This window comes from Microtus pennsylvanicus, chromosome 2, assembly GCF_037038515.1.
Source record: "Microtus pennsylvanicus isolate mMicPen1 chromosome 2, mMicPen1.hap1, whole genome shotgun sequence".
NCBI lineage: Eukaryota > Metazoa > Chordata > Mammalia > Rodentia > Cricetidae > Microtus > Microtus pennsylvanicus.
Window position 1 is genome coordinate 95,401,108 of NC_134580.1, and position 26,938 is coordinate 95,428,045.

Sequence of the window (26,938 nt, forward strand, 5' to 3'; positions counted from 1 at the left end):
ACATACTCAGTGAGACCTTGTCACAAAGGGGGGAAAAGTTTTATAACCAATAACCAAGCTACTAAAATGGCAAGTAAGTATTAGATCTGCTTCTGTAATGGGTCTCTTAAGAAAGTAGAAGAGGAATGGCTGGAAGATGTAATTAATGGTGGAGCGCTTGTTAGATACCAGAAACACAAGGAGAAAGGGGGAGAGTGGTTTTTAAAAGTCATATTGATATTACCACTTCTGCTCTGTCTCTTTCCCCAGGCTTTCTCAAAAACAATTTTAAGTATATTCTATTAGAAATTTTGTATGCAGAATAAGTGTTTATTCTTTTAAATGATAGCGTAATCCACATTCTGTTTACAATCTCATCAGTCCCTTTATTAGGTAGACTTTGTGAAGATTACATTCAGTAGCTCATTTTATTTAAAAACGCTCGTTGTATTTATAGTCCTCAGTGTTTATGTCAAAGCTACATTAGATGCATTTTGTGTGTTCATTAACTTTGGCACCTGACTTTTGGCAGGTGGTTTTGGAGTGTATGCTTAAAAAAGACCTCGTTTATAATAAGGTCACTCCCACATTTCACCACTGGAAGATCGACGACAAGAAGTTCGGCCTTACCTTTCAGAGTCCTGCTGATGCCAGGGCTTTTGACCGAGGCATTCGAAGAGCTATAGAGGATATTTCTCAAGGTAGGGTGTTTTTGTTTTTGTAATTTTCTGAATGTTTACACCTTATATATAGATAGTAGTAGTAAATGTTTATTCTTTCTTTGATGTTGACCTAAAGTAGTTGTGTCCTTTAATCAAGTAAGGTTGTCTGTTAACGTGCCCACACTTTGAAAGGACATAGTAAGTAAAGAGTAATGAGTAATGAGAAGGCTGCTTGGCTTCTTTATGTTTGTCCAGTCGCATTTGATACCATGTGAAGGTGGTGTTGTGAAGAGCCTGTCAGCAGTGTGTGTCCTGGAATATTACACTCTTTTCTCTTTAACGAGATAGAAAGAAACCTTGTAATATTCATATATATATATCTAGATTCTAGATCCTCAGTTATAAAACTCTGTGGTCTTCTTGAGATTTGGCAGAGGCCGCAATCTCATCTGTCCCCTTTAATATCTTACCAGTTTGTTAAATGATGGTCAGCCCCAAACGTGGAGATTCTAAATGGAGAATGTATTTTCTCATAGTTCTGATGTGTGTTTGCTTAAACAAAAGATGATATTTAACCCTATCTCTTCCTATAGGAGATAATAACCAATATTTTTTTTTCTAATTGAGAAGGATAAAACCTTTAATAATACAAAAACGTCAGTGTGGTCAAACGTGACTGTTAGCCCTGTGCTCAGGGATAGAGGCAGGGGATTGAGAGCTCAAGCTCTTCCTGGGTTGGGCTGTATAATGAGACTGTGTCTGGAAAAGCAAGCAGACAGAAAGTAGGAAGTGCAAGGTGGTAATTTAGAGGAATTTGAAGATATAAACTACTTAGGAGAAAACTAGAGATGAGCTTGAAAATGCTTAATACTGAGTATGTTTTGATTAAGTGTGTGAAGCTGGTTAATTTTGGCATATTTTCTAAAGCTGCCCAGTTGATTCTAATTGTTTGCCTAAATTTTATAAAACAAATAATTTAAAGAGAAAAATCATTATTCATAACTCATCAGATTAAAGTAATATATTTTATGTTTTGAGCTGATTTTTTTTAAACCTGTATGAATACAGGTTTAAATGCCCTTGTACGAGAATACTTCTTTTTGTAAGATGGAGTAAGTGAGGTTCACAATGTTGTGCCAGTTTATGTTTAAGGAGGAAATGCTCACTTGCCTCACCAGGTTACTGTTGCTGTATTCATCCTGTCTTGTTAAAAATTTAATATCCTCCTCATCAAAGTTCTCTAAACTTACTAAATTTCTGTTACTTTTTTTATCCCAAAAAATAAACTACTTTTTACAAGGACCACATTTCTTTTCATCTCATGCCTGCTTCATGCTAGCTATGTCTAGAACATAAGTGACGTGTACTCATGTCATTTTGTATTAATTTATTGTAACTAAAGACACTCAACACCATAAAAGCCTAAACAGACATGGGTATGCACAAGTTAATCAGTGGAGCCTTGACTCTCTATAGTAAGTCAAGTTTGACTTCTTTTTTAACTTGAACAACTAAACTCTTGGTTTTGGATGCTTGTGTTTCCTGGATCAGACTATTTAAATACTGAATTAATCACATTTTGACATCACTTAAACAACCAGAGAAATATAACATAACAAGTCTGCTTAGCTATAAAAGAAAGTAAATGGAAATTTGCCAAGAGATGATGGAAGAAGTCATTTTATTATTCTAACAGGAACAAATACAAGTGTCTGGTATTTGAATCTGTAACCAGGCAACCCAGAAATGAATCTCTGATCTTTATAATGATATTGTCAATCTTTAATGTGGAAATCTAAGGGGATATATATATATATATATATATATATATATATATATATATATATATATATATATGCTTTATTAACTTTGACCTCTTATTTTAGGGTGCCCAGCATCAAAAAATGAGGCTGAAGGAGGAGAAGACGATTTACCAGTAAGTAGTTTGGCTTGAAAGGTGTTTCAAAACATAAACATGTTTAGAAAATCATTAGAATTCATGTTACAACCCACAAATTTCAAAGATAATATTATTTACCTAGGTCTTCCTGATTAAAGGGAACCACTGCCTAGAGAGTTTTATTTTGTATAAGGAATTGGCTCATAAAGTTGTAGAGATCTGAAGTCTGAAGCGGGCAGGCTGGCATGATGGAAGCTGGTCAGATTTATTCTGCAGCATTGAGCTGGGTTTTCAGACCCACTAGTCCTTTCTCTGCAGGACATCATCTCACACACTGAGGGGAATCTCCTTTACTCATTTGATTGATTTAAATGTGACTTGTACAACAGAAGAACACTCCATTGAAAAAATTTGACTTAATGGTACTTTTAAGTTTGTAGAGATTATTTACTTTTGTACATCTATGTTGTTCCCAAATTTCTGACTCAATTTATGTCGTGAAGTTGTTTAAGCTGCTGAGTTTTGTGGAGATGCCTTATATAGCAAACAGTTGTGTGAACAGAGACGCTAACTTCCTTAACATGAGAGTCCTTATTTGTATTTTATGTGTGTGGATGTTTGAGCACCATGTGCAAGCAGTGCCAGAAGAGGGAGTCAGATGCATTGGAACTGAAGTCACAGGTGGTTGTGAGTCTCCATCTAGGTGCTTGGAATAGGATGTCCCCCTCCACACCAGGTCCTCTGGAAGAGTAGAGTAACCATTATTTTTTTCTCCTCTCCCCCCACCAATTACACTATTCTAAGGTCTGTCCAGGATTAAAACTGCGAAAGAGAATTCTTTTTTTTTTTTTAATTGATAAAAGGAGAAAAAAAAATTTCCACCTCCTCCGAGCCTCCCATTTCCCTCCCTCTCCTCCCACTCTTCTCCCCCTCCTCCCACCCTTCTCCCCTCCCCCCACTCCCCACCCCCTCCCTCTCCAGTCCAAAGAGCAGTCAGGGTTCCCTGCCCAGTGGTAAGTCCTAGGTCCTCCCCCCTCCGCCAAGGACAATGGCACGGGGTTTTGATCCTACTTAATGTGCTGGCTTGGTGGGAGCCTAGCCAGTTTGGAAGAGAATTCTTAAATTTACTCTAAGGCTCTATAGTTTATCTAGTGACAGATATGCCAGAGTTTTGGAGAATAAGTGATTGGGTACGTGGGAGATTGTGGGGAGGGAGAGCAATAGGGAGCATGCACCTCAGTACACTTGTAGAAGTCAGAGGACTTGTGGAAGTCATTCCTTCCATCATGTGGGTCCTAAGGGTTGAACTCGGGTCATCAGAATTGGAGGCAAGAGCTTTTACCCACTGAACCATTCATTTCATTAGCCCGTGTGTTGCTTTTTGACCGTCATTTATAAAGACAGCTAGAATATAGTTTAAAAGCATAGCATATAACCTGTTTAATTTTTTTCAGCTTAGTAGAAGTAAAAACTTGTCAAATTTGAAAGGATTAAATGTTAGAGCAGAAATCTCATTTTGAATATTCATTAATGTATCCACAGAGAGTAAGATCCCATTTTTGGCCATAATTGTTAGATAGAAAGTATTTGGTGGCAGAACACCTTTCTGTTCTCATCAATTTAGTGTCTTTATCATTTGCCATGAGCTACCAGGGAGAATTTACTTCTTTCTCAACCGTCTTTGAATAGTTTGAGAACAGGTCCATTATTTTGGTTTAAAATCTCATCTTGTTCATGTTTGACTTCTGGTGTCTTTTATAGCCGTGATCACAAACATTGTTGTTACTTAAGAAATAACTAGGTGGTGGTGGCGCACCCCTATAATCCCAGCATTTAGGAGGCAGAGGCAGGTGGATCTCTGTGAGTTCGAGGCCAGCCTGGTCTACAGAGCGAGTTTCAGGACAGGCTCCAAAGCTACAGAAAAACCCTGTCTTAACAAAACCAAAAAAGAAAGAGAGAAAAAAGGATTTACTGTTCCTTGTCTCAAGACTGTATCTACAAACAGTAAAGAATCTCTACAAACTTAAAAGTACCTTGAGGCCAAATTAACTTTTCATTGGAATGTTCTTCTGCTATCTAAGCCAGGACACGGACTGGTTTTTCTGTGATATATTTTCTGCAGATATGTCTTGACATTCCTTCTTTCTTTACTATTTCATCACAGTTATTTCATTGAGGTTGCTTAAGTAGAATATTATATACTAATGGTGTTTTAGACAAAACTCTCAGAAAAGTGCAGGATTAAAAACCTAAGGGAACCATGGGAGGCAGGATTAAAAACTTAAGGGGATCATGGGAAGCATTAGCCCTAGATAGCAAGAGACTGACAGATCTATGTTAGTACAAGGCCAGTCTAGATGACATAATGAGTTCCACAACAGCCAGGGCTACATATTTAGTGAGACCCTGTCTTCAGAGAAAAAGGTGTATCTGAGGGGATTAGTTTATTCTTAATCAAAAATTTCCCTGAGAGGATCTATTGACTAGAATAGGAATTGATTGCAGCTCATTTCTAAAATGAGCTGGTACTATAAACATGTTTGTAATTATGTTAGGGCAAAAGAATTATGGAACTTTTTTGTACTTTATAAGGTCACAAAATCTGAGCATACAATTTCAACTACTATATGTATATATACTTGATAATTAAGGTTTTGTCTTGTCGAATATCATCCAGCCACGCATTATTCAAAGCTAATTTGTGATAACTTCAAGGATAAAATTCTTGAGCAAGTACAATATAGTGTACTTGTTTGTTTATCAGATAAAATTAAACTTTTCAGTGCATTCCTGTGGTCCGTGTAGTCACTTAGGAGGATGCTCTGAGGATTCTGGTTCTCATCCATGCCGTGATAGCATGTGCCCAGTTTCTTACAGCCTTTGTAGCTGGGGCTTTTAGTAAGACTTTGAGTATAAAAATAAAAGTCTTAATGAAAAATGGTGGGCCAGAGTCTGAAAAGATCAGTTTGAATCACACTAACATGAGATAGGGCTTTCAGGAAGACAGTGGGTATAGAGAAGAGAAAATAGATTGGAAAGTGGATGGGAAGGTCACATGTTTACAAAGTCATTTTATAGACATAGAGAGTTGCTCAGCATCAATCTAGAAATCTCAGGCAAAGGTGAAGAATATTGTAATGCATTATATTAGGTGAGAGGGAAAAGATACATTACACTTTGTAAAAAGTGACTGGTTTACTGGTAGAGTATATTTGTATTATTTTAAAAATTAAGATTTTTTTTTTATCAAAAGTAAGGGTAAACGCTTAGTCTCCCCCCCCTTTTTTTTTTTAAAAGAAATTAACAACATAAAAATAAACTTTTCTTGGTTCAGAATTGTCTGAAATGTTAGTTTGATTTTCATAATAGTATAAGTAATAACATGCTTTATTATACATCATATGGATAGCCCTTTCAAACACTGGTCATTTCTCATCTAAATGATTCCTTAGTTATTTTATTGGCTGAGACCCATTTAAATGTATCCTTATAAATTGTTCAGTTATTGCTCTACTCACGGAAGCACAGAATGCTAGCCACGTCAGCATAGTAGTACCGTTTTTGTTTTGTTTTGTTTTGTTCAGATACATATTTTAAGTAAAGCTTGTTGTTTCGGACAAAAAGTTTTGTTGCTTCCTTGCTGTGCTGCAGATGGAACCCAGGGCATTGCTCATGCTAAGTGAGTGCTGGTATCCTAAGCTACATGCCCAGCTTTCATTTAGAATTACTAAACGATTTCTCAATTAGACTGTATTTTAGTAAAAGAAGTTATTGTTAAAGATATCATTACCTTATCTTTTGTTGATGCAACTAATGCTTATTTAAATTTCTATCTTATGAGTATCCCAGCCAGCTCTAAGACTGATACTATTTATAGTAATTAAATATAATTTATAGTAAAAAGTATAAATTTACAATTTATAGTAAAAAGTTGGTTGAACATTTTAATTTACATCCTATTTTAATGAGTGAATCAAAGCTTCTAAGGTCCTTTTTCTTAACCATTTGTTTTTTTACATCGTCTTTATTCAGTTTGTGAGTGACTTAGTGGTTTGTTTTTGAAGGTCTTCAACAGATAGGTTTCTTTTTTTTTCTTTTTTGCTCTTCCCAATTTTTAAATGTATTTTGACAGAAAATGTTTGCTGAATAACAGTGTTTAGCCAACTTCTTTCAGTAGTTTAGCATTAATCATCATACTAGTCTGGGACAACTGTGAGGAGAATTAGGTCACAATGTGAATTAACCAGGTCTGACATAGTTGGCTTTACTTGGCAGTGGGTCCTTGTATATATTTTAAACTTTAATTGCTTGGTTCCTGGCGTAATAACTGCTTTTCACTAGATGTTACAGTTATTTTATAATTTAGAAAAGTGAATTCTGGAGAAATTAATGACTAGAGACTGTGGTTCCAGAGCAAAAATTTTATTTTTATAATAAATAAATTATAAATTTAAAAGATCCTGGTCAGTTTATGTAATTTACTTGTTTATTTTAGAAGTAGCATTAAAAAACTCTTCAAAACTTATTTAAGAAAGAAAGTATACGTCTTGTACCTTGAAATTCGTTAACACTATAATGATCGTTCTAAATTAGTTTAGGATAGTTTGAGTAATAATTTGAGTCAGTGACAGTATTCAGCCATTTCTACTTGGCTGTCAAAAATCTTTTCTCAAATAATTACACATTAATGGAGACAGTAGCAAATAGTTTAATTTACACTGCAAAGAAATGGAAAAACCCAGGACTTTGTTTTATAGTTGCTATATTTCGCTCATGTAACATCTATTTTATAGATATTTTTGTTTGCGATATTTTGAAATGTCTTAAATGACTATCACTAGTTGAGTATATGCCCTCTCTAAGTCTGTGGTGATTGGTGGTTTAAGTGTCTGTAAGTCTTTAGCAAGTTAAACATGGTCACGGACCACTGTGCTCATGTTTCTGTTCATGGACCACTGTGCTCATGTTTCTGTTCACGGACCACTGTTGTTCATATTTCTGTTCTCTTTATCATCATTATAGCTTGTACTGTGTGCTTTTTATTTTTAATTTGCAAATTGTTATATTTATTTGTATTTTCCTCCTAATTTCTTTGTCATCTATGTATTTAAACTACTCAGTGTAGTTAAAGGCTTTATCATTGTATCTTCATTTCTTCTGAGTTATTTTTAATGAGGTCTGTAGTCATGAAGTTTAAGTGTTCTAAATTTCTTCATATTTTGGCATGTACTTTTGTGTTCAGGGGATTGCCTTTCATGGCGATGTTAATGGCATAGACTTACTGATTGTGCTGAAGTGTTGTTCTGTGTTGTTGCTCCCATCAGACCACTGAAGAGGACACTTCTCGTTCCTTAGTAAAAGATCACCTTTTCCAGCAAGAGACAGTTGTTACCAGTGAGCCTTACAGAAGCTCAGACATAAGACCTTTACCCTTCGAAGATCTGAATGCCAGAAGAGTCTACTTGCAAAGCCAAGGCAGCCAGGTAAGAAAATGCGTACCATTCATACATATGTATATCATATATAGAGAAACTGTTGTGCTACAGAAGACCACCAAGACCCTCTAGTCTTTACCAGGTGAAAAACAAACAAAACCAAGAAAGGGTATTGATTTACAGTTAATGGTAGTCAGATGAGATTGGGTGCATTCAGGGTGGTATGTCCATAGACAAATTAATGTAATCTCTGTAAAAGGGCACAGGGATGTGGAGAATGAGTGCTGCAGACAGGGAATGAGTACCTTAGTTCAAGCTGTTGTGGGACGACATGAACTGGGTAGCTCAAACAGCAAGGTTTTTGTTTGTTTTAATCTTACAGCTCTAACAATTAGAATGCCAAGATTACAGGGCGTTGGACTGGCTTTTGTAAGGGCCTTTTTTCCTAGCTGGCCAATTGCCTTCTTGCCATGTCCCCACTTGGCTGGGAACAATAAAAATAAAAACATCTGGTAGCCCTAAGAAGGACACTATTCTGTCTGATTAGGAGATCTGTTTTCATGACCTATCAGCCAAAGGCCTGTCTCTAAATAACTATTATATAGAAGGAGACTAGAAATTCCACATTTGATTTCCAGAAGAGATATGCAGTCTCCATTACAGAGAGCACCATGGGCATGTGTGTATATGTGATCTGGTAGAAAACCACACATATTAGAAAGAAAGGAAAAGAAGCAGAGAGTGGCACCAGATTATTTAATGTTCATACTGTGAAAAATACCTTGGATTTTATCTAGGATGTTTTTCACAAACTTGGGTACATAGTTATGTACTGGGTTATACAAGAAACCAGGGACAAAACACAGAACATTTTTATGGATTGTCAATTTTACTCAAAAACAACAGTTTGAAGTAATCTTCCCATTCGCCATTCATACAGGGAGTTGGCATTTCCTGGGATACTTGGTATTACTCCACCTTTTTTGTTTTATATTGAAATAGTCACTAGGTAGAAATAAATAGTATTTTATTTTATTTTAAGTTTTATATCCCTGATTGTTGGTGTGTTTTCCTGTGTTTATTAACCACTTAGGAATTCTCTTAACAAAAATGTTGCATGTCTCACATTTGGTTGTCTGGCCTTTTCCTACTGATTTGAAGGGATATTCTTTATATAACTTGGGAACCAAGTCCTTTGTTAGGTAAATGCCTTACATCATCTTCCTAGTTTGTCTATAAATTGGGTAATACCTGAATCTACCTCTAGAAGCTTGAAACAATGATGACAAAAAAAAAAGCATCCAGGGAAAGTATTTTATTAAATAAATAGTATTATTCCTAGTCTCTTATCATTAATGTGTCCTGATCTCCAAGATTATAGACAAAGATAGATAGGAATTTAGTAGGAATTAAATGTGATGTATTTGTTTCCTTTAAAGCTATACCTTGTTAAGGGGCAATATACAAAATTGAGGGTTTATTGATGGTGTTTTCATACTTACCAAGAAAAAACACTCTGTTTGGCATGTTGGTGTTGGGATTCCATACCATTTGTATTTGGATATAATCTGAAAGGCAACATGGACAATTCCTCACAGTACAGAATCTGACTCTTAGTTTGTAGAGCTTATTTTGTTTTTCAAAATAACTAGAATTAAAGTCCCTTTTCTAAGATTCAGACTTGAGATTAAGGAAATGCTACATAAAAATCAGAATGCAAAATTTAAAGGAGGACTTTAGAAGCAGTGGAAGCTCATCTTAGCACAGGCTTTACATGCAATAAGTCATGAAATGGGCTACTGGAGTTTTAAGTATTCAGCAGGGGAGTTAATATGCTTTGGATATTTATTGCCTGCTTCAGAGTTAGCTTAACAGATCCTTTTCTACAACAGAAAAGCTAGCTTTTCAAAAGGGCTGGACAGCTGCCTTGTTGAACTATAAGGTCTAGAATGTTACCTTACTTAGCTACCAAATTTAGCTGCCATGTTTATAGATTCCTCCAAAAGACACGATTGTTTGGTCAGACACAAAGAATCTTATTTCTCAGTACAGTGTAGTGCCATGGCCTTCATTTTCATGTAGTTTCCCTTGTTTCCTAAAGTCAGGCCGGTGTTTGCTCAAGATGTACAAAGTGGTCTTGCTCTCATAGTATTTGAAGGAGCTATTCAAGCTGCCAAGGGAGAAAAGTAATTAGTAGGCAAGCCTACCCAGTTGTAGCACCCTCATAATGACGAGAATATTCTGAAAGATGCAATAGTGATGCTTATATTCAGTGGGTAGCCAACAGTTACACACTGTTGGACATTGGGTCTACTGAATAGGAGGGAATTCTCTGTGGCTGGTAAAATCATAGACTCTAGAGGAGAGCCCCCTCCTGCTACTTCCCTAAACCAGTTTAATTTCTCTCAGCCCTTATCAAAGAAGCTTCTTTTTGCAGCAGACAGAGACCGCCACAGAAAACCACAACTGGTCAGAATGCAGAGACTAGCTGGCCATAGTGTGCCTTGCTATAACTGATACAGCTGCAATACAAACACAACTTAGATAATTAAGGCTTGGAGAACATGGAAGAAAGATTAACAGGCTAGAAAACTACTACATCTACTGTACTGTGAGATAGTAACTTTTGTATATGAGAGGGAAGCTGCACATGTGAACTCTCAACAACATAGCTGCCTAAGCAAGAACACTGAACACCAGTTGGCATGCCAACATAGGGGATTTCTCACAAGGACTCACTTCTAGATGAAGAGTTATAGACAATTAATGGCTACTGAAAGAAGGAGAATTCAGGAATGAGGCCCTGCTGCGCTAATCCCAAACACATGAAAAATACCAAAGGGACTCAGCTAGTTGTATTTCTAAATTTATATGTGTACTTGTAATAATAATAATTAAAGAATAAGAGACCAAGAATTTAAGTGGGAGTAGCAGAAGACACAGAAGGAATTGGAAGGAGAAGAGAAAAGAATATATATGAAATTCTAAAAATTAAAACAAAACCTTGAACTTCAGGAAGTCAAGACTGTAACCAGACTATTTTACTTATGTCTTCTTTTCTTTGGGTACTAAGCAATCCTGCCTTTAGAGAGAGAGAGCATCTTATCTTTTAGGAGATTCATTATATTAGCGTATATCCTTGAAAAGGCCTGAAACAAAGATGGACATTGTACATACTCAGTAGATTTGCAGAAATAGGTCTGTGAAAAATTGTTCCCAATGGTAGCTTATCATCTTCCCTTCAGAAATACTTACATAATTGTCACTTTTTCTTTGGCTCCTTTAGTGTTTCATGGGCTGTTTAAATTGTTTGTATAGATAAGTACATTGTTTCAAGATGTTAAGTCATAATATGCTTTTCTTTGAAGTTCATGGCAGTCATTTAACCATGAACAAGGTAGTGTTTATGAGTTGAGGTCATTACCAGAGGTTTGTGAAATGTAAGAGCATCCAAGAAACCACCCTATAACGTAGGAGCATCCCAGCCTGTCCCTTACCTTTACCCTTTGTTTCTTTAGTTTTTATGTGCTTAGTGTTCTGCTTATCTTGATCTCTACACTTGGCTCTTTTTATTCTGCCAGGCATTTTTAATTGCCGGTAGTTCTTTTCCTCAGCTATTCACATGTGTGAGATTCTTAGGGACTGCATAGGTGAATATTTGGTGTTGGTGTGCTGTAAAAGACTCCATAACAGATTGATCCAGTCCTTTTTAAAACCCCTCTTTGCATAAGAAAATTTTGTGTGACCATGGGTATGTATGGATATAAAATAGGTATACAAGTGATAACTTAGAAATTTACTTTAAAATACCTCCTTGGCAATATTTAAATTCACTATTTACCAGAAACAAATGCAACTTGTGCGCTAATAAGATTTTTACATAAATGAGCCAATGATCTGTGTTTAAGAGCACTGTTGCTCTTCCTGAGGACCCAGTCCTATTCCAAGAGCCCATATGGGGACCCACAAGTGTAATTTCAGGGGATCCAATGCTCTGTTTTAGCCTCTACAGGCACCAGACACATGATACATAAACATATATATGTGCATTTATAGACAAAACACTTATAAACATAAAATTAAATCTTGCCTGAGTATTTAATACTATGACAAAATATTGTGTGTCTTAAAATTTTTTGAATTGATCAATATTTTGATTTGTAACTGTCGATACTGAGAATGCCACTTCTTAGAAATACAAAATAGCAGGTGTATGTTTAGAGCCATTTCAGAAATTTGGAGATAAATCTCCTAATCAATCCTTTACCACAATTTTGCTTTTTTTGATGAAACTCATAAGACAGCAACTTTTGAAATAAAATACTCTAACAGTACAATCTAAAAATAGACTTCTGATTCATGCTGAGGAATGACAGCAGGAAAATAAAATCATAAGGCCCATTTTATAATTAAACCATTATGATTCTGTAAATGCAGAAAGTCTTTTATGTACAGTAAATACTGCCATTCATAATACACAGTCTTGGGTGTAAGCCAGAGTGTTTCAGGCAGTGCCCCTTGGCGTGAAGTGAAGGCATGTACCATGCAAAGTTTGCTTGTGTGAATTTAGACTCAGGGCTGCAGTGAAGTGCTGATGTGGACAAGTGCTTTCAGAATCATCCCAGACTGATGGTGTTTGATTTTTGAATTGATTTTTTTGGGGGCGGGCGTCAAGTTTATTCCTTTGTACCATTTTGTTGCCATTATTAGTGGAATCCCTTTGAAAAAGTATCTTCTGGCTTTTGAGCTGATAAATTATCCTAAAGATAATAGAAATAGCATGTATTCTCAGTGTTTTCAAAAGCAGCATTTGAGGTGTATATTTTAACAGCTTTGTTAAATGAGCATAAAAATAAATGTCCATTTGTCTTTTTATTTAGAGAGCACATGAGAGAACAATAGGCATTATTGATTCATTAACTTGAATAGTTCAGAATGTGTATGTGTTTATATGGGGTGTGTATGTGACTTGAGATAGTAAAATAGGGATAATATGTGAAAATAGGCATTTTTACTTTTAAAAGTCTACTCCTAGAATAAAATAAAATAAATATTCAGGATATTTGGGGATTTGTTTTCTTCTAGCACTGTGGATTGAAACGAGGGCTTTGTGTGTGTGCTAGGCAAATCCTTTACCCTAGAGCTATAATCCCTGGCCATTAAGACTGTATATACTTACTATTTAACTAGAGGTCATTATATTAAGCAAAGATGTTTCGCTCTTATTTCCTTCTCTATAGTGCTCCTCCATTTATTATTGTTTTAGTTTAACAAATAGTTTATTCTGTGTTTCCTTCATGGAGTCTTACCAGAACTTTTAATCCATAGTAGTCCCTTTCTCTGTTAATTACTGAATTTTTATATGTTCTACCTATAAAACTCATACTTCATATAGAACGGGTGTTGCAATTTTCAAATTACACTTTTATTAAGTGTATCAGGGTTTGGATCAGAATGTCTCAGTAAAACAATAGAATACAAAACCACTGAAATACTGATAATGATTAACATGAGAATTCATTATGTCCTTTATTTTTTCTGTATATTTAATTTAACTATAAAATTCTAAAAAGTAAACTGATAAAATTTTAACCATAATCTTCAGTTCTTAAATGTTCTTTACAACTCAAGCTAAGAAATCTTATCAGGACTGACTGTTCTCATGATTTTTTTTATAAAACATAATTCATATACCACAAATTCTTCCTTTTTTGGTGTTTTAATATATTTACAAGGTTGGGCAGTCACTACTATTCAGTTCCATAGTATTTCCATCACTCCAGAAAACTCATTGTGATTATTGTCCTATCCTTTCCCAACCCTGCCTCTTTTGCTCTTAGCAGCCCTGTTTTGACACACTCAGATGCTCCATCTCCTGGCCTGCTATGTTGTGTATTTACAGGCAGCCATTAATAGATTCTTGGGTTGCATCTTTCCCCCCCTCCTATTTTTGCTGTTTTGACAGGATTTTACTTTGTAGCCTAGACTGGACTAGAACTCTAATTTTGTAGTCCAGGTTATCCTTAAGCTCCAGTGATCTTCCTATCTCAGACGCCAAAGTACTGAGGTTACAGGCATGGGCCACCATACCTATCTTCTATGTTGTTTGCATTTTTGTTAATTGTTGTTAGTAGTGGTATTCTTTTGCAGGGGGATTGGATTGTTTGGTGCAAGATGTTACTTGACAAATTAAATTTAAATGCATTTTTATAACAACAAGAATTCTTTTCAAGAATAAAACAGGGAAGAAGTGATTCTGCTTTTCTTTATTTTTAAAAAAACATTTCTATATTTTGCCTGCATATGTGATGCAAAACATATGTGCACAGGAAACATACATAATATGTTTGATTCCTGTGAAGGCCAGAAAACAGCTTGGATTACAAATGGCTGTGAACCATCATGTGGGTGCTAGGAACCAAATTCAGGTCCTCTGTTAAGAGTAATAAGTATTCTTAACTGTTGAGCTATTATCTCCAGGCCAATTCTGCATTTTATTAAAATGGGGTTTTAATGTGTTTGATGGGAGGGGCTGGTTAGATGTGATTTTAGAACCTTTCGGGTACTGAAATGTATGTTTTACTTGGTTTTGTTAAAAGTAGGAAATTTATACTGCTGCCACTTAAAATAGAAATCATTGAAATTTTAGATACCATTCAGTCAGCAAGGCCTAGACATTCAGAGCCGAAGTATGGAATATGTACAGCGGCAATTATCTAAGGAGTGTGGGAGCCTAAAGTCCCAAAATAGGGTAAGTAATGCTCGTTTATCTCTTGGTTTGAAATGTAGCAGTTCAACATCCATGTACATGAGACTTATTCAGTATGCATCTACTGTGTCTTTATACATAAGCTCTCTTCAGTCTGAGTGGCTTTTGAATCTATATCACCAGGTAGGACAAAACAGGAACTTAGGTTGTTAATTTAGTACACAGCATCCTTCACTCTACACTCTGGCCTTCACATGCCCTTCTCACACAGAGAATAATATACATCTCCATCCAAGAGTCCTGAAGGGTTTGTCCCACTCCAGCATCTGTGCTAATTCCCAAGGCTTGAACTGTCACCTCAACAAAGTACGATGACCCTGGGGAATGATTCGTCTTGAAACAAAACTCTCCAGCTGTGAGCCTCTGAACCAGACAGACGATGGCTTCTAGAATACAGTATCAGGGAATATATAGAGTAGAAATAGAGAGTCCCATTACAGAATTGAGGAACTGAAATGAAGATGTCAAACTCTAATAAAAAGCAGTTTAATTAATTTTTGAACTTGGAATTAATCATCTTTGATTTTGTGTTTGTCTCTTCTTGCCCTCTTGAGTTGGTGGTCTTCCCTGCTTCCCCTTCACTCTAGTTATCAGCATTGCCATCAGGGTCATAGAATACCATAGATAGCATGATGTACTGCAGTAAAAGCTTTGCCTTCCCTCTTAAACTGTGGGAACATACTTCAGCCCTGTCTTCAGAGTCAGGCTTCTTTACTGAAAGGATGGAGTATGCCTGTAGCCACACAGCACTCTTGCCCTGTTTTGCAGAGACCCAGAGATTGAAATTTTTTTTTTTATTTTTATTTTTCGAGACAGGGTTTCTCTGTGGCCTTTGGTTCCTTTCCTGGAACTAGCTCTTGTAGACCAGGCTGGCCTCGAACTCACAGAGATCCGCCTGCCTCTGCCTCCCGATTGCTGGGATTAAAGGCATGCACCGCCACTGCCTGGCTTGAACATTTTTCTTCATCCTGCCCTACCCTACCTCTTTAGTCCATGCTGGCACAATTTAGCTTTATGAATCCTTCTACTTCCCTATTGTTTGCAATAAAATTACACTGGGAATTATCCACTTTGGAGTTTCACTTTGCTTAACAAGTCCTTCACCATTGTGCATGTGCGTACACACATGCACACATACACTTACCTGCCACACTTTCAGCATGTCTGCTAAATATTGTTATGTACAAGTTCTACCTTCCAAGTATACCAAACATGATCGATCTTGTCATTTACATTTTCTTTCTCCCAGTGTCCAGTAATGAGTTCTGGTTTCAGTCTGAGTCCCTACCAGGAGGACTTTATTTCCTCCACCAGTATATTTCCACCAGTAGTTTCTCTGAGGCTCTGACATGTATCATTCTAGTCAGCAATCTTTACCCGTTTCTACATTTTTATTTTTGTTTATTTATTTATTTTATTTTATTTTATTTTTTGTTTTTCAAGACAGGGTTTCTCTGTGGTTTTTGGAGCCTGTCCTGGAACTAGCCTCCCAAGTGCTGGGATTAAAGGCGTGCGCCACCACCGCCCGGCTCTACATTTTTAAAGATATGAGAGTTGGCACTAAAAATCTGTAAAACAAAATCAGTAGATGGATCTTCTGTTTTAAGGAATTGGCTCAAACAGTAATGGGATACAAACCCAAAGTCTAGTCCAGATCTCATGGCACAGACCGGTACGCCTAGCTACTCAAGAAACTGAGGCAAGAGGAAAGAGAACACAAGGCCAGTCTGGATAGCTTAGTTGAAACCCTGTCTCAAGATAAAAAAGTGCACAGAGTTAGTTGGTGGAACTCAATGGTAGAGAGCTTGCCTAATAGACACAAGGCCCTAGGCTCAATCTCGGTACTGGAGAGAAATAAAAGCCCAAAATCTACAGATAAATCATTGGGTTGGAGATGGGGGAAAATTGGAGCCTGAGTACAATGTTCTAATGGCAGAATTTCTTGCCATGCAGGGAGATAGTTTTAGTTTTAGGTATTATCTGATTGGATATGGTTCACCAGGTGAAGTGTTGATCTCATCCAAAACTTTGGATTTTTTTTTTTTTTTTGATTTTCGAGACAGAGTTTCTCTGTAGTTTTTGGTGCCTGTCCTAGAACTAGCTCTTGTAGACCAGGCTGGCCTCGAACTCACAGAGATCCACCTGCCTCTGCCTCCCGAGTGCTGGGATTAAAGGCGTGCGCCACCATCGCCCGGCTCATCCAAAACTTTGGCATGGAGCTCCTTGAATGGGTCCCTCGATAGGGTTGCTCCACCAGACTGAAATAAAATTAACTGTCATAGTCCTTTATGCAATTTTCATCTTGTCTAGGTCCCTTTGAAGTCAATCAGACACGTCAGCTTTCAAGATGAGGATGAGATTGTCAGAATAAATCCTCGAGATATCTTAATACGTCGGTATGCAGACTACAGACATCCGGACATGTGGAAAAATGACTTGGAGAGAGATGATACTGACTCCAATATTCCATTTTCTAAACAAGACAGTAAAAAATCAGACTATCTCTACCACTGTGGAGATGAAACTAAGTTAAGTTCCCTGAAAGACTCTGTGGTATTTAAGACACAGCCTCCCTCGTTAAAATTTAAGTCAAAACGAAGAAAAGAGGATGGGGAACGTTCTCGCTGCGTGTACTGCCAGGAAAGGTTTAATCATGAAGAAAATGGCAGGGGGAAATGCCAGGATGCTCCAGATCCTGTTAGAAGATGCATATATCAAGTTAGTTGCATGCTCTGTGCAGAGAGCATGCTGTATCATTGTATGTCAGACTCAGAGGGAGACTTTTCTCACCCTTGTTCATGTGACACTAGTGATGACAAGTTCTGCCTAAGATGGTTAGCCCTGGTAGCGCTGTCCTTTATTGTACCATGTATGTGCTGCTACGTCCCTTTGAGAATGTGCCATCGCTGTGGTGAGGCATGTGGGTGCTGTGGTGGGAAACATAAGGCTGCTGGGTGAAGCAGTCCAGGGCCAGCAGGAGCTTAAAATCTTCATCTCCAGGAATTAGCTAACTTGGATTTGTGGAAGCTGTTGGCAGGCAGTATGGAATCTTGCCTGGTTCATTGGGGCCATGCGTGGAGGAAGCAGAACTCATCAGTTCTTGTGACTTACAGATGCTTGCCATGCCTGATGTTTTCCTGAGTGCGTGGCATGTTCTGGGACAGATCATAGATCATTGGCAGAAGAAAGTCATTTCTGGTTATTGATTACAAAAGGTCAACATAGAATATGATCCAACTAAAAGGGATTAATTTTGGCATTTTTATATTTATGCACTAGGTGACGGGACTTTTTAAAGATTTGAATTTTTTAAGACATTAACTAAAAAGTGCACTAAGGAACAGGTTTCAGTACAGAAAAGTTAATACTTGGAAATTAAAAAAGATAAAACAAGTGCAACTAAATCATGTATTAGTTGTTTTTTGAAAGCAGTTTTATGTATAAATAACAAATGTTTATATTTAACTAAATGTAAGGTACGAACTATGACATATTAAACTTTTCTTGCCCTTCCTAGTTCTGAGGTAGATGTGCATATATCTACCACCACATTCCATATATTTTGAGTATTTAACTCATCTAGTTAATAACGTTTGTATCCATGTGAAAGATTTGATATGTTCATCCTCGTTTCTCTCTGGCTGCAGTTTATATTGAGTTACTATCTGTACATTCTGGAAATCTAAACTCTTTAAAATACTCTAATAGCCTTGAGTGACCAATTTTTTTTTTAAGCACAGGTGTAATTGTCTAATGTTCTGATGGAAACATAACACTTATTTTTATATAAAGAGACTGAGTAAGCATAGAAGAAAGTGAGGGTTTCTCGTTGTTTGTTTTTGTGGTATTCAACCAGCAAGTTGTTTTCTTCCAGAGTTTCCTCCTTCAGAAGAGCTTAGTTGCCTTTATAAAGGTTTTACAAGGCAGGAGCATTAGCTGAATAGTTCATGTGAAGCAGTTTCCTCTTGAGTCTCCATTTATCATTCTGCTAAGCCAGAATGTGCACAGCTGTTTCACTGATTGTTTTTAAGCTTAATCTTCTGTGCTTATTATTATTACTCACATAACAATAACATTTTTCAGTTGCATTTTATTTCAGCTAGTCAAGAGCAAAGTTATTTTGCATTAAAATGTATGCGGAACTCTCCCAAGAAAGTATTTAATCCTCATTGTGAATGGAAGAGCTTGTACATCACATCCTGTCACAGAGCATTTGTATTATGGGATGTTTGATTTACAGAGTGGTATGGTGTGTTCCATCAAACCATTTAAAAGTGCTTTGGGGTCAAATTGTCTCTTTTTTTAAAATGTTACATTACGTTCTAACCATATGAGGGGTTCTTTGATATACTCCCTTGACAGTTGAGCAGTGTGCCTTTTTTTCCTTTTTTTGCTTAAAGTCTCTGAAGTGATAGAAAATCACACTACCATTTGAAGTTCATTCTGCAGGTTCTCAGTGTCATTTCTGTACCGTTCATTTTGTGTGTCACACTTAAACTTGTGTTAGCTTTCTTCTTTTGCCCCACATCAAACTGAACAATGTATATATAACACTATCTGTCTGTAAAATACTTTTTTTAAGAAAGCATTTATATTTATATGACAGCTTGAACTGACAACATTATGTATATAGATCATCTTGAAGTATTATTTCACATTGAAAAGAAGAAAAATATATTGATAACTATAGATGTTATGAAGAAGAGGCTATTTCTAGTTTTGTACTAAAAATCAATTGGATGAACTAAATCCAAAACCAGACACTGTAGCAGCAATTTTAAGTCTTATTTTTACTGTTTCTATATTTGGAGGCTGCTACACAGATGATCTTCATCCCTGGCGTTTTCAGATAAACTTGGTTTCCTAGAGCAGACTGTTAACTTTCAAAATTCCTTTTTATTGCTGAAATAGAAATACTGGTTTTCCTTATGAATGAATATTCATATTTGTTGTAAGTGTGGAGTTTATAATTCAGGTTGGAACAAGGTGTGAATAACTGAAGACTATAACTTGCTGGCTATATAGGAAATGCCGTGGAAATGAACTGTGTATATAAGAAGAAAATTAATCATTTTTCTGTTAAGCACTAGTCACTATAGTGCATCTCCTGGTTCTCTACTGTATTTTATACGCAACATACCTGCTTTAATATTTTAATGTTTGTGCATTAATATTTTCAGTTTGTTTAACCACTTTGCTGCTAAGAGTTTGCCATCCTGTTCCCGTTTTTTTCCTTTACAGTTTTAAACATTGCTCTTCATTAAAAACTATGGTAATGAAATTGGGTTTTTTTTTTTACTTTGGATTTTTTGTAATTAGCATATACGAATTCACATCAGTGCAGGAAAGTAGCTGATGATGTAATAATATTGAGTCCCTCTGTGATCAGATGAACAGTTTAATCCTATTCCCAAGCATGTGCAGGTGGATTCAGGAATGATTTTTCATTTGCTGTGCAGATTTGGCACCACCATTGAGCGTTTCCTTTTAAAACTCCTCTTTTGTCTAAAGTTTAAGCCTATGGCTCAACAAAACTATTAAAGTAAATATTGAAAATCACCAAAATGGCATGACCAGAAAGAATTCTGCCTGGTGGGCTTGTTTGGTCTTCAAGTGAGTCTTGTGGCTTAAAGGGGCCTCGGAGCCTTTGATTTGCTGATCAGGAGTACTTTGGAGTTCCAGTGCCACCTGCTGGATGATTTTAGACCAGTGTCAAGAGATGGAGTTGGCCTCTGCCCAGTAAATGGCTGTTCAGAGGGTGGCCCACTGCCCACCAGAGAAACCAGGGGTAAGGAACAGCTCAATGGAATGTAAATAAATCTTTAATGCATTTTTTGGTTGCTGAAAGATTTTAAGCACTTTTTTCTTACATATCCTGTTTTAAAATATTTATTGAAGCTTGGAACTGGCAGTCAGACTTACGTATATACTGAAGCATTTATACAACCAGTTCCTTTAACTCAGAAGCCATTACCAAAATGGTATTCCTATTTTCTTCCCAGTGCCAGTCAGGGAGAATTTTTTTTAAAAAAAAAGATAAACATAATTGCCTGTATTTTATCATGACAACTCCAGAGAGTGTGTGTGTTTCCGAGTAGATGATGATGATGAGACAGGGCTTCAAACTTAAAGGGAAAAACTTGAAACTACCTATTTTCATTGGTTATTCAGCAGTGCCTAAAGTGAGCTTCTGAAATAATACAAATGCACTTTCAGTTCATGTGTATAGTGCCGTCTCATTCCTTGGGTGAGTCTTCTCTCCTTCCCCTCTCCCCTTAGTTAAGTGGCACACAGGTAATTTCTTTATACTCACGTTAGTCTTCAGAGTGTAGGAAACATGTACTTTCCTCTAAATGGGCAATGTAGAGAATTTTATGGATCTTTCTTCTGTTGAAATTGAATGTCTTGATTATATTTGGAATGTGTAACTTGGATTAATGTGCTTTAAAGTAATTTTACTTGTAGTCCAACAGTGCATTGAGCAAGTGTAACCTCTTTCTGAAAAATAACTTGGAGAACTTTGGTTAACCGATAAAACCAATTCATCACTAAATGTTGCTTACTCTTGATTTGACGTCCAGATCCACACTTGTAAGTATTAGGGGACACTGGAAAGCGGCTGTGAATGATAAGAGGGCCGTGTGTGTTTTATGGTGAGTCAGACTACAAATATCAAGAACTTGCACACTGACAAGCAGAGGCGATTTATACAAACCAAAAAGTGGGCGGGGAGGGAAGGAGAGTTACCAACTCAGTTGCCTAACAGCCCAGCAGTTAGAAACCTTTTGGTTGCTCTGGTACACTGATGTCATCCATTGTCCCAAAAGCTACAATTGCAAAAGTTGTTAGTTTTTTGAAAGTTTTCAAGAAAAATCTAGTTGAACGCCTTTGTGTTAAAGATACACACATTTTTGTGTTAACGTTTCCAGTGTGAAGGATGTTTTGCTTTCTATTTCCTTGACCTCAGAAGTGCCTCACGTGTATATTACCCCCACTAGGAGCCTGACCGCATCCTTCCTAACAAGCAGTGGAAGCCTGTTCAACTGCTGTCCTAATGCATCTCTCCACATAGTCAGCTAGCTTGAGAGTTGTGAGTATATAATGTAAATATGCACATACAAGTTTGTAACTGCTTTTGTTCCATCATACCATGTAATTGGACTTATCAGCCGGTAGACGATTTGTTTCAGTGATTTCCCCTCCCCTGGAATTACCTGATTAAACCAATCATGAAATTTAAAAGGGCGTTCTCTTACTTCTTCAGAACATATGCTGTGTAAGGTGGTAATCACTGGGGAGGAAAGCAGGGGGACTGAGCACTTTCGTCTGAAATGTGGTTTCATTCTTGAGAGCCATATTCTAACTGAAAGTTCACCTGCAGTTCATCTTCATGACATCACCCTTGATTCCAGATAATTGCTAGTTGTTAATTTACATAATTACTGGTTTGCCCTGGTGCTGCAGTTGCTAGAATTAGCTGCCTTAAAGATGTGTGGCAAATGTTTAACAAACTGCAGGATGTCTGTCTGTGTGTGTGTGTGTGTGTGTGTGTGTGTGTGTGTGTGTGTACACTAGCCACTTGCCTTTGTATTACAACAAAAATAAGGGAACTGCTAGGGCAGTCTCGATTGTGACAACATCTCAACACCAAAGTAATGCTCTTAGGTTATTGTGTTACAGCTCTGGTATGTATGGCACAGAATCATGTTTATTTACAGTCTTTTCAGAAAGTTACTTATGTTATTCACATCAAGTCAATACCAAGTCTAAGAACAGTTTTCTATCAGGTAAGTTCAGTTGTCCTGTGATGCCGTCAGGGTAGTGGTGCATGCAGTAATACTCCTTAAGGAAACAGACAGCTGGGGAGATGGCTCAGTGGTTGAAGGTGTGACACATCAGGCTGCTCGCAGTGACGTGTAATTTCAGTTTCAGGGGATCTGATACATTCTGACTGTGGAGGGCACACACCCACATCATACATTCATCCAGGCACACACATGCACATAAATAATTAAAAATCTGAGTTTATGATAGTTGTAGTGAATTTAGTTAAAAGTAACTGCTCTGATATCTTGAGTCTTTAGATCCTTGAAGTAAATGATGGTTCAAAACTCCATTTGAAATATTAAGTCTAACATAAATAACTAGAACTTTTGTTGTTCCATGAAGTACCCTATATCTGGTCACTTCTAATCCTTACTTAACTGAAGTGTATGGCTCCTCTTTTCTAAGAAGGTTTAGACTGGGGAGCTTAAGAAATGCTCCTAGGTCCCGTGAGAGAACACTATAGAGTCCTGGTGCAATTTGTCTCTCTATGGCAGATTGAGATGCACTTTATAGGATCAGATAGGTGTTTATTCTGGAATTAGGTCATAAGGGAGTCGTTTTTTCTATTCCCTTTCATTCCTGGACCCCTATTCAGCCATCTTAACTGAGGCATGGAGAATCCCATAAAAGCGGGAGCATGGAATTGTGGTAGAGATCTGGGAAATCTTTGAGGCCTGGGCACTTTGGCTAACTCTCACTGTAAAGGCCAGATACCCTCTAATGTGGAATTACTCACTGGTGCCGTTTCCCTAGAGGGATTCTTTTTCACCAAAGCAGGGCCCGATACTTCCCCTTGAGGCAGAAGAAAAACCGTAATCTCCAGTGTGAGTCTCTCATCACCCCTCAAAGAATGGTGAGCTGTTCCTGTCAGCTTTCCCACAAGTCTCTTGACACCAGAGTTGAGTTTATATTGGGGGTTACTTCTTAAACATGACGAAATTACTGACTCCCCTCAAAGCTGCTGGTTCTAAGGAAATAATTTTGAAAAGTTAAGAGGCTGTGTATGAGTCAGCAGGACCAACTGAAGATTGAACTTTCTTTCCATTACTTGTTAACTCATTGTCAGATTGGAGCCATCATCAACTTGATTTTTTTTTTAAGGTTTGTTGTATCTTAGACCTTCTGTCCTCCATACTTTCTTCCCTACTTTTTTGTGCTCTAAAAATATTTTTTCTAACTTAGTCTGCAGAAGAATTCATAAAAAGGAATTTTAACGGTACATTTTACACACACACACACACACACACACACACACACACACACACACACACACACACAGCCCTCCCTCCACCTTCTGTTCTTCTAAGAAAGGCCACATCAACACAAAACACAGCTCTTGTTCCAAAAGGAAAGTGAGAAATTTATTCTAAGCCAGATTTGAGTGAACATAGCCTAGGAACATGGATTCAGGTTACCCTGAATGACACATTCTGATGTGGAAGTTATTGCATAAACTTTGATGGTCACAGAACAAAAGTTCAATCATAAATGCAGCCCCCACATACATGCGTGGGGTCCTTGGGAAGGAGGGTTATGGCAGGTGGAGACCATTGCTAAAGGTCTCAGATGCTATCTGATGGCATTTTTAAGCTTCAAGGTATAGAGTAATCTACGTCTCATCCCAAAGGTTTTACCTGATATGGAGGAGGCATGGTAAACAGTTACTAAAGGAATTCTGATTCTTGGTCTGCAAAATTACAAGTCTCCATGATGAAAAAGTTCTAATCAATTTGTAGAATCTGACGCAGATGTGTTTTTCTAGGCAATGTCAGTTCATACCTAGGAGGCCTTTTGGGGAAGCCATTGTTTACTCTACCTTAGAATTTAAAAGAATTAATGAACTCCCTGCTAGTTAGTAGATCTCCTTGAAGTATGAAAGCAACATGGTTACAAATGGTATGGTGTTCTTGAAAGGAGAAAATCGGTTTAAGGTCAGTTACTTCATGAGATGCTGAGGGAGTCATCAGATGCACTGTGGACTGTAAGGCACTCTTAGGACAGGAATGTTGCTTGTAACAGGTCAAAGAAATGTAGAGATTTCTACAAGGATGTTGAGTTGCATCACAACCTTCATTAAACCAGATGCTCACCTGCCCAAGTGTGTCTCTTCCAGAAAGTTGAGGATGCTCCAGTTCTCAGTGATTGTCCTCATCCCTCAGACCTTTGTCCTTGTTCTTCTCTGCCTCGATGGACCGCTGCACCGCTACCATCCAGTTGGCCTAATCATCACCCTGAGCCTTGCACTGAGATGGGAGTGGTGTAAGGCTCAAGTGTGCACAGCTCCCATCTCAGAACAAGGCTCAGGTGTGCACAGCTCCCATCAGTACAGCTTCTCGTATGCACCATTCCCATCAAACTCTAGGCTCGGGTGTTTCTTGTTTGTTTGTTTTTCCTCCACTTCTGTAAGTGCTTCTTGCTTCCATTCTTTTATCCCTGCTGTGTCCACAGTAACATTGAAGCAATATTAAGGTTTCAAAGGGAAGTCAGTACAGGGATGGAAAGATGGAAAAGTGGTTAAGAGCACTACCTGCAGGTAACAGAGGGTCTAGTTTTGTTTCCCAGCACACACAACTCCAGTTCCAGAGGATCTGACACTCTTCTGACCTTTGTGGGCACCGGTACGTGCATGGTGCACATAAATTAAATCAGGCACATACACATGAATAAAACGAAATCCTTCCTGACTTTGGTGTTAATGCCACTAAAAGAATTATGTTGTGAATGTTTAGAAGATGACAGTAGAAAGTCAGGGTGTTTGTGCAATGCCTTAGATGCTAACAAAGAGGCCTCTGTTTGCTTTCTGGTCATAGTGCAACCTCAAGTCTATTGTGCTTAGCAAATGTGGGCACTCATCCATTACTTCCTGCAGCTTGATCTGCAGTTGATTAAAGTCGTTTCCCTTTGGAGGGAGAAGGTTGTTAAAGTTTGTGTTTCTGAGAATGAGCTCACTGTCCTGCGCACAATAAGCAGGCACCCCAACAACCAATCTATTGGTCTGGCCTACATATTATCATGATACTTATCTCCTGAATATCTGAAACCCTTCCAGTGAATGGTTCTTTTCTTAGGCTTTTAATTTGTCCCCTGCTTAGTGGTTAATCTTGATTGTCAACTTTCTCATCGAGATTGAGAGGATCTAGAATCTCCTTGGAAACAAATCTCTAGAGCATCTGTGAAGAGTCACCTAGATGAGAGTAACTGAGGTGGGACGACAGTCCCGGACTGTATAAAAGGGGGAAAAGCCAGTTAAGCGCTAGCATTTATTCATCGCTACTTCCTGATGCAGAGCAAGTGTGGTCAGCTGCCATGAGCTCCTGCAGCTGCGACTGCCCTATGAAGGTGAATGCTATCCTTGAATTCTGAGCCAAAGTAACGCTGTCCATAATGAATAGACATCATATCTCAGCATTAGGAAACCTGGGACTGGAGAGGTAGTTAGTAGGTGAGAGTGCTTGCTGCTCTTGCAAGGACCTGGGTTCAGTTCCCAGCACCCACGTGGCAGCTCGCAACTGCCTGTAACTCCAGTTTTAGGGAACCTGATACCCTCTTTTGGTCTTTGCAGACACTGTACACACATGGTGCATATATATACACACATACACACACAGGTGGGGAAACACTTAAACAAAATATTTAAAAGTGTGGGACACTTTATTTTCATACAAAGAAAATTTATAAAAATGACTATTTTGAGCAATAAAACATTTTCAGAAGGCTTGGTTATAGACACATCTCAGTGAAGTTAAATACTTAAGAAACATTAAAGGCCATGGAGTGCTCACTCATTTGCCTTGTAAAGACTGGCATGGAAGCACATGCCTCTAATTCTAGGACTCCAGGAAAATGGGAGGCTGAGGCAGGAGAATCCCTGGACACTCACAAGCCAGCTAGCCTGGCATATGCAATGGAAAATAGCAAAAAAGAGATGCTGTATCAAACAAGGTGGAAGTGGGGGTAAGACACCTGAAGTGGTCTTCTGACCTCCATGCTCACACTGTGAAAATTGTGCACCCACACTCCCACACGGGCACACACACAAGCACACAGAAGAAACATTAGAAGGTAGAACACAGTAGAAGGACAGGTTGTCCTCGGACCTCCATATATATATATATAAATATGTACACATAGGCACATAAACACAAAGTAAACTGAATTTTTTTTGGAAAGTTAAGATATGTTTGTTTAGTTTTTTGTTTTGTTTTTTTGTTTTTGAGACAGGGTTTCTCTGTGTGACAGCCCAGACTGTCCTGGAACTCGCTTTGTAGACTAGTCTGGTTACAAACTCAGAGATCCTCCTGCCTCTGAGTCCTGGGATTAAAGGTGTGCACCTCCACTGCCTGGCTAAAGTTACTATTATTTAAAC

General features: G+C 37.7%; 1 protein-coding gene across 1 annotated transcript in view; it reads left to right on the plus strand.

Moving 5' to 3' along the window:
* Nucleotides 1-21,987, plus strand: part of Spred1 (sprouty related EVH1 domain containing 1) — a 78,648-nt gene extending 56,661 nt beyond the window's left edge. The window contains exons 3-7 of the mRNA XM_075961762.1: nt 512-680; nt 2,528-2,577; nt 7,866-8,024; nt 14,626-14,727; nt 17,056-21,987. Coding sequence (XP_075817877.1) covers nt 512-680; nt 2,528-2,577; nt 7,866-8,024; nt 14,626-14,727; nt 17,056-17,703 — 1,128 coding nt within the window. The 3' untranslated portion in view covers nt 17,704-21,987. The remainder of the gene's footprint in view (nt 1-511; nt 681-2,527; nt 2,578-7,865; nt 8,025-14,625; nt 14,728-17,055) is intronic.
* The last annotated feature ends 4,951 nt before the right edge of the window (nt 21,988-26,938 follow it).